Raw genomic sequence first — 12,700 nt, 5'->3', positions numbered from 1 at the left:
GTGACAAGGCAAACATGCAAATATATTTCTATTGTTGTATGAGAATCCTTAGCAACAAATGTTGAGTATGAATATTTTGGTATGGATCTCCCCATCACTTTCATTCCGTGGATTTTCCAGCTTCACATTCCAAAGTATCCCATAATATCAGCTTGTTCCCGTCTTTGCTCCCTAGCCCACCAACTTCACCAACCCGGTGTACGCCAGCCTGTACATGGGCGCCCACAACAGCAACAGCTCCCTGGCTAGCACGGACGAAAAGAAGGAGCTCCTCTCCCAGGGCGACGAGAGCACCAACGACCCCCTGGCGTAGAGGCCCCCCGCATCCACCCTCCACAACCCCCCCGCCCCCCTTCCCCCAAGCCTGAACTGTGCCAGCATCGCCCTGCCCGACCAGTGCTGAGCCAACCAGCTCTTATCTTTATGCCTTCGCCAGAAAGAAAAGCAGGAAAAAACACAAAAAATGCGGAACACTGTAAAAATGTATAAAATGAAGGAGTACTTTTGTAAGTGATTGCAGTATTGTTTTTTTTTTTTTTTTTTTTTTGGACAAGAAAAAAGATGAGCGAGTGATAAACGGATCCATTTACTCTTTCATTCTTTCATTCCCTGCAGATCTCCTTCCTCTTGGTCGCTCATTTAGCCTCTACCTCTGTGCAAATGTAAACGATACACACAAATTGCAGCGGAATCATTTTTATTTCATTTTTTTTAACATTTTTCTATGACTTGTAAAATGGAGAAAAGCAGGAATATTCATCCTGGAAGACTTTGCCAATTCAGTCCATGCGTGTGGGGGGGGGGGGGTGATTTGTTTTTCCTGCACACAACATGAACACGTGGAGGATGTGCTAGCATTGTCCTGCTACATTCAAGTGATTGTCTTTTACTTCCTGCACAGACTCATTTGCATATAGATGATACAACACATATATATATATATATAGATATATATATACAGTATGTATATAAACAAAGTGTCTTGAAAGTATACCCAGGAACATGAGTAACAAATAGCAGTCTGTACTTTCTAAGAAGTTTTTAAGCGTGAGTGGCGGATGATGATGATGATGATGATGATGATGATGATTGTAACAAAGTCTGAAATGTCTAAAGATGGACACCGTGGCCTTGTTTTTTTCCCGTCGGCGGATGATGTCGGCGAAGTTCTACAATTGTTACATTTAGCTTTTAGTCGCTTCTCTTTTGACCGAAACTGTACCGACCGACCCGAGAGTGATGATTGATTGACAGGTACGTCATGGGAGAAGACGTCATTACACGGACGTGCATTCCGATCAGCTTCCTGATGAGAATTCCTTTTGCTGAGCTGCTAACGCTAACCATCTGTTTTGTCTTAAGAATGTCGTCGTTGCTGTTCGCCGCGCAGCTTTAACTTCACGGTCGTGGACGCTAATCTGCCATATAATTGTGCACGGTGCTCACAAACGTCACAAACATTGTCAGTCATTCTAGAGGAAACATCTTTTAACGTTTTTTTTTTTTTGTTTTTTTTTGAAACATCTGATCATGTAAATTAGAACAACAGTCGGAGAAATGTGTTGGCGAAAACCCACATGGATACTTGTGGCTCTGATTGTTTTTATGATTCTGTTTCTTTTTGATATAAGAAATTAAAATGATTTTTATAGTAGAAAAGCACAGTGGTTGGCGTCCGTCATTTTTCCAGAGGAAAAAAAATGTGAACGTGGAGAAAATGCTTAATATTTACAGAAAACAACGGATGCAAGCGTAGATTAATTAGTCAGTAACAGGAAGTAGCGTCACATCCGAAACATCCTTCATCCGTCGGCAATTTTCATACGTTTGTCGAGCTCAGACGACTCAATGATTGATCGTTAAAAAACTAAACATTTGAATAAGACTAATATTATAGTACAATAAAAATACATTCTTAAAAGGTGTAAAATACAATAGAAATATTATGACATAACACTGTTTACACCAAAGGCACATATGAAGCAATATATGAGACATTTGGAATTTTTTTTTTTGGCCCGGATACAACCGGCATACCTTCAAGGAACGTTCCTCTGCTTCCGGAGTCCGAGTCTCTGTGCAGTCGGGAAGACGCTAGCTCACCTCTGCGGACGATCCTTACTGCTTCCATAAATAAATAAATTAGCCGTCCCAAAACGCGGCCTCTGTCCCGTTTTCCCACTGGGATGTGCAGCTTCAGGGCCGAGACAGGGCAACACGGGCAGGAGTGTTATAGCTTTTGGGGGGGTGGGGGGGGGGTAAGGCACGGATAAGTGGTTTAGGGTCTCTTCCAACCGTTCCGGATCAAGGCATCAGCTCTCAGGTAAGGCTGGTTTCTCAGATCTGGGAAGTAGGCATGAAAAGAGGGAAGGGTGAGGGGGGGGGACACGTGTTAGCACACCCACAGGTATTTATTATTATTATTATCAAAAACATAAAATAATGCCATATATAGTTATTATACTTCTTGGCTATGATGACATTGACATTGAAAGCTTTAGGAATGAAATACGGCAGCAGGGAACGACGGCGAGGATCGTTATTCCGCTTGCAGTGCAATGGTCAACAGGCTCTTCATTGGGGGGGGGTCACCAGCCAGCCAATCACAGGGCACGTGTAGGCAAACAACCATTCACACTCACATTCATACCTCGTGCCAATTAGATATATTTTTTTTTTTTTTTGAATGAGAAATCTTGTGACCCCCCCAAAATTCATATTAATATTTAATATTATACATCATAATATACTGTACACACACACATGCCGACGTTATGAACACATTGGTGCAGGACCCAAAATACCGCGGGACCTCCAAAGTCCAGGTTCAAGCAACAGATTATGGAAAAATACGTCATTTTAAGGGCACACAAAGTGTATTTTTGCTGGTTGCGTATGGATTATTATCCATAATAATTATGGATTATAGGCTGCGCTTCCGCTGCTTAACCTCTCTTGAGGCTGGTATGACAATTAGGGATGTTAAAATGTTAGTCCCGACGTTCCAGTCGGGTGGAAGTTGGCGACAGTTTGAGCCTGGAAAATGGAGATCAATTCCAGTGACCCAATTAACCCGAGTTAACTGTAGTTAACTGTAGTTAACCGTAGTTAACCGTAGTTAACCGTAGTCACAATAATAAACATTGTGTTCAATGTGTGTGTATGAGATGGTGCTCATAACGTCTGTGTGTTCTGATTGATGGAATAATCAGCGTGTGTATGATTGATTGATTAATTGATTGATTAATTAATCGATTGATTGATTGATCGATCGTGGAGCCTGTTGACCAAACAGCTGTAGCAGACACCACAGACGACAGCACAGGACAAAACGTTATTTGTGGCTGAACACTGGACAACATGCAACAAATAGGAGTGATGATGATGATGACGATGATGATGGCGGACTAAAGAGGCGTGGTTATGCGTCGGAGCGTCACAACACTGAGCTGACAACTGGAGCTTTGGAACGACAGCCATGTGACAGTCGATGAGTGCGACCGGTGGCCGTTGCGTCAAAGCAGATCTTCTAAGGGTTTGTTTGCACCCAAAGCGCAGCGTTGAAGCAGCTGACGTCAGCGCAGCAGCGCAAACGGGTTTCAGCCACGCTACCTTTCTTTTTTTTTTCTAGGAAATACTGTCAAAAATCTTCAGTTCAGCTGGAGACAAACAAAATGGTGGTCGAGGAGAGAAGAGTGACATGTTAGCAAGAAACCAACACCAAACCAGTTAGCCAGGCGTGGAACACAGAAGAAGGCCTGTAATAATAATCCACCCTGGTAGCCAAACCTCTTCAGTGGGGGGGGGGGCAGGGATCATGCCGCATGCAGAGAAGGTGGGGGTGGGGGGGGGGGGGGGGTGCATACAACAAACACCTGGACAACCTTGGCGTTAAGAGAGGGAGGGGCTAGCAGTTGGCGTCGTCACAGAGGTTGGCTTCACAGAAGAACCGTGAGCCGCGTTTAGCCGTGCGGGCTGTGAAGGGCACGCTCTTCAGTACTGGGGGGGGGGATGGGGGGGGGCAGAGAGAACAAGGTCTTTGTCAAGAGAGGAGGGGGGAGGCAGATACCGGACCACATTCACAGCATCAAGGATCAAGGAGGCCTTCTGGGTACATCAGCATCGTTAATGTGACATTTAATTGCTGGTTAATGACCCGTTAGCTTGTGCGTGCTAACCCTGGGGCTACTTTATGCTAGCACGGAGACGTGGGACTATTGTACTGGAACTTTTTGGAAAATAGCGGTCCTTGTGTGCCTAGCTTTTAGGAATCCTGGACAGTACTCGAAGGAATAAACGCTAAAGTGATGCTAGGTGCCGCATCCCGGATTTGATGGCGTGTGGGAATAAACATCCCAAGTGACGCTAGGTGCCGCATCCCGGATACAACGACGTGTTGGAATAAACATCCCAAGTGATGCTAGGTGGCGCATCCCGGATGCGACGAGTGTGGGAATAAACGGCCCAAGTGATGCTAGGTGCCGCATCCCGGATGCGAGGGCGTGTGGGAATAAACATCCCAAGTGATGCTAGGTGCCGCATCCCGGATGCGACGGCGTGTTGGAATAAACATCCGAAGTGATGCTAGGTGCCGCATCCCGGATTCGATGCCGTGTGGGAATAAACACCCTAGTGACGCTAGGTGCCGCATCCCGGATGCGACAGCCTCTAGGAATAAACGGCCCAAGTGATGCTAGGTGCCGCATCCCGGATTCGACGGCGTGTTGGAATAAACATCCGAAGTGATGCTAGGTGCCGCATCCCGGATTCGATTGCGTGTCGGAATAAACATCCCAAGTGATGCTAGGTGCCGCATCCCGGATTCGATGGCGTGTGGGAATAAACGCCCCAAGTGATGCTAGGTGCCGCATCCCGGATTCGATGGCGTGTGGGAATAAACCCCCCAAGTGATGCTAGGTGCCGCATCCCGGATGCGACAGCGTGTCGGAATAAACATCCCAAGTGATGCTAGGTGCCGCGTCCCGGATTCGATGGCGTGTGGGAATAAACGCCCCAAGTGATGCTAGGTGCCGCATCCCGGAAGCGACGGCGTGTCGGAATACACATCCCAAGTGATGCTAGGTGCCGCATCCCGGATGCGACGAGTGTGGGAATAAACGCCCCAAGCAATGCTATGTGCCGCATCCTGGACGCGACGGCATGTCGGAATACACATCCCAAGTGATGCTAGGTGCCGCATCCTGGATGCGACAGCCTCTAGGAATAAACGGCCTAAGTGATGCTAGGTGCCGCATCCCGGATGCGAGGGCGTGTTGGAATAAACATCCGAAGTGATGCTAGGTGCCGCATCCCGGATGCGAGGGCGTGTTGGAATAAACATCCGAAGTGATGCTAGGTGCCGCATCCCGGATTCGATGGAGTGTCGGAATAAACATCCCAAGTGACGCTAGGTGCCGCATCCCGGATGCGAGGGCGTGTGGACCACGTAGCACAAGGTGCACTTTAAGGGAGCCGAACAGCGGATGACCACAGTCATCCCGGGGCCGTGACGGGCGGGGCGGCCGGAGACGCCCACGCTGTCTGTCCCACCTGTGATGATGTCCTCTATGGCGCCATCCTTGCCCTCGTACACGGGCCGATGGTCCTTGGCCTGCCGCCTGCGCAGCTCCGCAATCAGCTCCTGCTGTTGGTGCCTCTTCTTCTGGGCCTGAACCTGCGGCGGGAACGCCGGGATATTTGAGTGGATTTTTGGACACATCACAATACTTGATTGACACTTGACACTTGGGACCGTACCTTAGGGTCGTGCTGCTTGGCCTCTTGGGCCAGTAACTTTTCTCTCATTGCTTCCTCCTGCTTTTTCCTTTGTTCATTTTCCTCCACCGCATCCTGTTGGGATGAAGAACAGGATGAGGAAGAAAGCCAAGGCAGCTGGTTGGCCGTTCCAGGACAGAGAAGAAAAACAGGAGTGACACGCCCATCAACATAAACATTGCTCTAAATGTCTTCAGTATCTTAGATGTTTCTTCCAAAATCATTCATGGCAACGTTCTTCTTGGACCATCAGAGGAGAAACCGTTAGGATCTAATCCTTGCTCAGACCTTAAAGAGACACAGAAGTTCTTGGCTGCACATTTCCGTAAATCCCATAAATCTGTACGGAGAACAATCTCAGGAAGCGTGCTGCGTGGCGAGGCAGGGCGAGGTCGTCCACGACGGGAGGGAAGAAGAAGTCTAAACACCCCAGCTGCTTTCCAGGCAGATCCAGCTGGCCTTTCCTGTTATTTGGACTCAGCCTCGTTCCTGTGGCACTCCACAATCCCGGCCTGCTCGTCTGTCCGAGGAACGTCCACGGATACGTGACATGTCACTCACCTTGTAGGCCTTGATGAAGCGTACAAACACGGGGAAGAACACGGAGGGCGGAGTTGTCTTGGCGCTCTCTCCAAAGTAGTTCACCACGTTATTGAAGGCTTCCTAGCATTGGGAAGAGGACGGGATCACGGATGAATCCATATTGCCATAAATAATGTACTAATATAAGCCCCGCCCATTTGTGATGAAACCCCGCCTCCAGTGGCGTAGCCGCCATCCTATCAATCAAGTACCTCTGCGGTCTTGGAATCCCTCTGCAGTTTGTCCAGCTGGGAGTCGCTGGCCTGGATGAAGGCTTTGAGGACGGAATGGTCGTGGAGGCTACACTCCCTACGGATCAGATCCATGCCTTTGCCCAACTCTCGCACGTCCAGCAGCACGTTTTCCAGCGACACTTGGAGCGCAGACGCACGGATACGTTATTTTCACAGCATGGAAAAACAACTTTATACACAAGCATATAATAAAATATATAAATATATATATAATACAACTTTATACACAAGCATAAAATAAAATATATAAATATATATATAATACAACTTTATACACAAGCATATAATAAAATATATATATATATATATATAATACAACTTTATACACAAGCATATAATAAAATATATAAATATATATATAATACAACTTTATACACAAGCATATAATAAAATATATATATATATATATATATATAATACAACTTTATACACAAGCATATAATAAAATATATAAATATATATATATAATACAACTTTATACACAAGCATAAAATAAAATATATATATATATAATACAACTTTATACACAAGCATATAATAAAATATATAAATATATATATATATAATACAACTTTATACACAAGCATATAATAAAATATATATATATATATATATATACACAATACAACTTTATACACAAGCATAAAATAAAATATATATAAATATATATATAATACAACTTTATACACAAGCATATAATAAAATATATAAATATATATATAATACAACTTTATAAACAAGCACGTCAATAATCATGCCACTGCATCATTTTACAGTGTGCAATTACTATAAACTCAATAAAAACATTTCTGACATGTTATTGTGTCCTTTTTTCCCCAATAATCCTAATATATAAATATATTATAAAAATATATCAATATAATAAAATATATAAATATATATAAATATTATATATATAATAAAAATATATTTATATATTTATTTCATTATTATTATTATATTTTATATTATTATTGAATTTATTTTTTATATATTTTTTTAATTATAAAAAAGAATCAATACATAAATTGATTTATATATATATATATATATATATATATATATATATATATATATATATATATATATATATATATATATATATATATATATATATATATATATATAATAAAATATAGGATAAAATAATGCCACTGCATCATTTTACAGTGTCCAACTACTATAAAAAAATATATAAATATAATAAAATATATAAATATATATATATAAATATAATAAAATATATTTATTTATGTATATTATATATATATTATATATTTTATTATAAAAATAATAAATATAATTTAAAAAATATAAAAATATATATAATAAATATATATATACGTATATATATATTTAATATAAATATAATAAAATATAGGATAAAAATAATGCCACTGCATCATTTTACAGTGTCCAATTACTATAAACTCAATAAAAGCATTTCTGACATGTTTCTGTGTCTTTTTTTCCCTAATAATCCTAATATATAAATATATTATAAAAATAGATAAATATAATAAAATATATAAATATATATATAATAAAATATATAAATATATATAATAAATATATATATATATTAAAAATATATATATATATATATATATATAATATAATAAAATATAGGATGAAATAAATAGATTTTGTCATGACCGTACCTCAATCACGTAACAATTCCAAGCAAGCATCCAAACCTGAACACACTTCCTGTTTCCTGTGTACCCACCCGCTGCAGCTTTATCCACAAAGTGCAGTTCATTGTAGAAGGTGGCCAGCTCGGGATATTTCTCCTTCACGATGACGGCGATGTAATGCAGCAGCGTCATCTTCCTGTCTGTGGACTTGGTGTCCAGCAGCTGTGCAGCAGAGCAGAGGACGGGCATCAAACCCACGCAGCAGCAGCAGGGAACCGTGCGGCGGGTTCATCAATGGGCTGCCGTTACTCACCAAATCGAGACTTTGCAGTTTGAAGCCATAAACGCACCCTCGCTTGCTGCTGTTCATGTAGTTTCCCAGAGCTAAGATGATCTACAAGGAGAGCAGAAGAATCCATCAACGTTTGTATCTCCATTCCTAAAAAAAGCACCAAAAACAAACCTCCAGCATTCTTTTTAACTTGGGTGAGGACTTCACGGAGCCCGAGGCGGCGATGATGGCGTTGAGCTGCGGCGTGAGCATGTTGACGTTGTCGGCGAAGTTCCCCACAAAGGTGATGATGTTCATCCTTTGCGTCAGCCTCTCGATTTTGCTGAAGAAGAGCATGAAGCGGTCCTCCTCCGCCAGCTGGTCCAGCGGACGGCGCTCCCGTTCGTACTGGCGCAGCACCTTCACCTCCGCTTCCGTGGGCAGGAAGCGCATCAGGCACTCCACGAAGTCCACGGGTAAGGCCTTCAGATCAAACCTGGGCGGACGTGATCGTGAGTTGAATGAATGAATGAAGATGGCGGTTACGTGGAATGGAGACGATGCGTGCGTACTTCTCTATCGCTTTGCAGATCTCCTCCGTGGTTTTGTTCGCCTTCCTCAGCGTGATGGCTAAGTTCTTGGAGCGGTTGGCGTCCAGCAGCGTGACTTTGTTGACCGCCTTGTGAGCCACTTTGCTCTTTGGGCACGACACATCCACAACCGGACCCTGGGCGCGGGTTTTAAACAGCTCCTCGAATTTCTCCAAATCCAGGACCTGAACACAATCCAACATCGAGACGCTTAGCTCTCTCTCTCTCTTTCTTGACGCCGAGACGCTGATCTGCTCGATTCACCTCAAGAACGCGTTCATCATCGATCTCGTTGAACACGGTGCCATTGATCTGATTGGGCTTGAGGGCGGTCCAGTTAAAGACAGGAAGGCGGAACTTGGTCTTGATGGGCTTCTTGATTCGAATGGCTGTAAAATAAAAAAAGAACAACATCGACCTCCTCGATCTGCGACGGGTCCAATTCATCGGTTTTTATTTCTTCCTACCTGAGAGACCCACACTCAGGATGACCGACGGAGACGCTTCAGGCAGTGGTGGTGCCAGCGGGGGCGCAGGGGGTGGAACTGGTGGACTGGGGCCTGCATTGAATGATGGAATATTTAAGAGTCTGTTAAAATTATACCTTCATAATGGTAATGGTAATGGTATTGTTAATGGTAATGGTAATGGTAATAGTATTGGTAGTGATAATGGTAATGGTAATGGTAATAGTATTGGTAGTGATAATGGTAATGGTAATAGTATTGGTAGTGATAATGGTAATGGTAATGGTAATAGTATTGGTAGTGATAATGGTAATGGTAATAGTATTGGTAGTGATAATGGTAATGGTAATGGTAATAGTATTGGTAGTGATAATGGTAATGGTAATGGTAATAGTATTGGTAGTGATAATGGTAATGGTAATAGTATTGGTAGTGATAATGGTAATGGTAATGGTATTGGTAGTGATAATGGTAATGGTAATGGTATTGGTAGTGATAATGGTAATGGTAATAGTATTGGTAGTGATAATGGTAATGGTATTGGTAGTGATAATGGTAATGGTAATAGTATTGGTAGTGATAATGGTAATGGTATTGGTAGTGATAATGGTAATGGTAATAGTATTGGTAGTGATAATGGTAATGGTAATGGTAATAGTATTGGTAGTGATAATGGTAATGGTAATGGTATTGGTAGTGATAATGGTAATGGTAATGGTATTGGTAGTGATAATGGTAATGGTAATAGTATTGGTAGTGATAATGGTAATGGTAATAGTATTGGTAGTGATAATGGTAATAGTATTGGTAGTGATAATGGTAATGGTATTGGTAGTGATAATGGTAATGGTAATGGTATTGGTAGTGATAATGGTAATGGTAATGGTAGTGATAATGGTAATGGTAATGGTAGTGATAATGGTAATGGTAATGGTAATGGTATTGGTATTGGTATTGGTAGTGATAATGGTAATGGTAATAGTATTGGTAGTGATAATGGTAATGGTAATGGTATTGGTAGTGATAATGGTAATAGTATTGGTAGTGATAATGGTAATGGTAATAGTATTGGTAGTGATAATGGTAATGGTAATGGTAATAGTATTGGTAGTGATAATGGTAATGGTAATGGTAATAGTATTGGTAGTGATAATGGTAATGGTAATAGTATTGGTAGTGATAATGGTAATGGTAATGGTAATAGTATTGGTAGTGATAATGGTAATGGTAATAGTATTGGTAGTGATAATGGTAATGGTAATTGTATTGGTAGTGATAATGGTAATGGTATTGGTAGTGATAATGGTAATAGTATTGGTAGTGATAATGGTAATGGTAATTATAATGGTAATGGTAATAGTAATTATAATGGTAATGGTTTAATTTCATTTGAACATCAGATTACAATTGATTCCAATTGAATTGATTGATTGGTACTTTTACAATCAGTAACTGTTACATTTGTTCACTTCCTGCTTTCCTAATATAATTTAAGGTTGTTTTTTTTTATTTTTTATTTTATTTTTGTCACGTACCGAATTACGAGGTGATATGACCATACAATGACATAATAGTATTATTACTATTAGTAGTATATAATAGTATATAGTATATATTATAATAGTAGATTGACATAGTAAGTGATATGTAATACATCATGACTGGTTCAAGACTCCAATAAAGTTTGAATTAATAAACAATAAATAAATTATAATAAACAATAAACGGCTTCAGGTGACCTGAGACCTCCCCCCCTTCCAGACGTCATGACAAGCTCACCCGTGGTAGATGGCAGAGGGGGAGGAGGCGGCGGGGGCGGGTGAGGTGGGGGCGGAGCTTCACTGGCTGGGGGCAAACTGGGGTCCGGTCCTCCCGGTTCCGTTAAGGCTGCTGTTGAACCCAAAGATAGAGCTCCGATATCGGCTAGCGGGATTCCAAGGCCGCCGCTTCCTACGGCGCCGCCCGTGACCCCCGTGCCCCCCACGCCAAGCGCCTCGATGGAAATGTCGCCGTCGGGTTTCTTGTGCAGACGAATGGTGCCTTGCTGCTCCAGCTCCAGAAGACGCCTCTCGATGTTGAAGTGCCTCTGGAATGCGGCGTCCTTCTCTTTGATGACCCTCCTCAGGGTGTTGACCTGCGTGCTGGTGGACTCATACGTCTCCTGGGTGGTCACCAGGGGGCGATAAAAGGCACATGACTTTGCAAGCTGAAGAAACATCCTGCTTCCTGCTGACCTCATCCTCAGCTAAATGCTTCCGCTAACAGAGTAAAGCCGTGCTGCGATATTCCGACAACATGACCGCACGCTTACCCGGATGGCTTGGAGATCCTTATCCTTCTGGAGGAGAACCTTCTCCAAGTCAGCCACCTTCATCATGGTTTCATTCTCAACCTCCAGAAGCTTCTCCGTCACCTGGAAAAAGGAGACATGAGGAGAAGTTGGATCGATATCCGGAGCGACAGCATCATCCCGGTCTCCTCCCTCCCGCTCAGCATCACCGATACGGTGAAATACGATACGGGCAGCGGCATGATGCTGCAAATACGTGACGCGGAAAACCATGGCGCACGTTGCACTGGAATTCAGCCTCCCTCGTCATTCCCGACCCCGTGAGAGCAGAGTTTGTTATGAAATTCCTGAATGATGTCAGGGCTGCCTACGACCTTGCCCGTGGAAAGACCGTCTTTTCATGGCGGCGTGGGACGCAAAAGGCAACCGCTCCAGAAAAGAGGAGCCAGCGGGAGAACAATATTAGGATTGTAATATTAGGATAGTTTTCCAAGTTTGACCCAAGCCGGGATTATCCCGACTGCTTATGAAACGCAAACACTCGATTCTAATGATTTGTGTAGAAGCAGCCAAGTTCTGTAGCTTTATTATAAAAGAGCAGCCGTGGCGGTCTAGACCGGGCGGGGCGCTTACATGAGACAGGTGCTCCTCCAGCTCCTCCACCTTCTCCAGCGCTGCATTCTTTGTCTCCGCGTCCTCCAGAAGACCACCCACGTCAAACACGTTGTCCATGTAGGCCTGGATCTGCACCGACAGTTTGTCGCTCTCCGTGTGTTTATATTTCTGCCACAAGGGGGGGTGGGGGGGGGGACCACAATTAGTGCTACTGATTAG

The 12,700-nt window shown here is 42.9% G+C and overlaps 2 protein-coding genes across 6 annotated transcripts in view; one reads left to right on the top strand and one right to left on the bottom strand.

Moving 5' to 3' along the window:
- LOC131137268 (low-density lipoprotein receptor-related protein 1-like) overlaps window positions 1–1,691 on the top strand; it is a 100,869-nt gene extending 99,178 nt beyond the window's left edge. For 3 of the 4 annotated variants that reach the window (XM_058084995.1, XM_058084994.1, XM_058084993.1), the window contains one exon: window positions 176–1,691. In XM_058084995.1, coding sequence (XP_057940978.1) covers window positions 176–313 — 138 coding nt within the window. In that variant the 3' untranslated portion in view covers window positions 314–1,691. The remainder of the gene's footprint in view (window positions 1–175) is intronic. The other variant, XM_058084996.1, reaches the window with a different exon arrangement.
- LOC131137269 (formin-like protein 3) overlaps window positions 523–12,700 on the bottom strand; it is a 40,207-nt gene continuing 28,029 nt past the window's right edge. Inside the window, exons 13-27 of one of the 2 annotated variants that reach the window (XM_058084997.1) lie at window positions 12,500–12,649; window positions 11,888–11,989; window positions 11,356–11,737; window positions 9,577–9,669; window positions 9,374–9,498; window positions 9,092–9,294; window positions 8,712–9,015; window positions 8,562–8,642; window positions 8,341–8,470; window positions 6,570–6,730; window positions 6,337–6,438; window positions 5,758–5,850; window positions 5,551–5,674; window positions 3,885–3,999; window positions 523–2,343 (exon numbers count right to left, since the gene is read on the bottom strand). In XM_058084997.1, the coding sequence (XP_057940980.1) occupies window positions 3,908–3,999; window positions 5,551–5,674; window positions 5,758–5,850; window positions 6,337–6,438; window positions 6,570–6,730; window positions 8,341–8,470; window positions 8,562–8,642; window positions 8,712–9,015; window positions 9,092–9,294; window positions 9,374–9,498; window positions 9,577–9,669; window positions 11,356–11,737; window positions 11,888–11,989; window positions 12,500–12,649 (2,142 nt within the window). In that variant the 3' untranslated portion in view covers window positions 523–2,343; window positions 3,885–3,907. The remainder of the gene's footprint in view (window positions 2,344–3,884; window positions 4,000–5,550; window positions 5,675–5,757; window positions 5,851–6,336; window positions 6,439–6,569; window positions 6,731–8,340; window positions 8,471–8,561; window positions 8,643–8,711; window positions 9,016–9,091; window positions 9,295–9,373; window positions 9,499–9,576; window positions 9,670–11,355; window positions 11,738–11,887; window positions 11,990–12,499; window positions 12,650–12,700) is intronic. The other variant, XM_058084998.1, reaches the window with a different exon arrangement.

Source organism: Doryrhamphus excisus, chromosome 10 (assembly GCF_030265055.1).
Source record: "Doryrhamphus excisus isolate RoL2022-K1 chromosome 10, RoL_Dexc_1.0, whole genome shotgun sequence".
Classification (NCBI taxonomy): domain Eukaryota; kingdom Metazoa; phylum Chordata; class Actinopteri; order Syngnathiformes; family Syngnathidae; genus Doryrhamphus; species Doryrhamphus excisus.
Note: the sequence above shows the minus strand (reverse complement) of the source record. Positions and strands in the feature narration are given on the sequence as shown.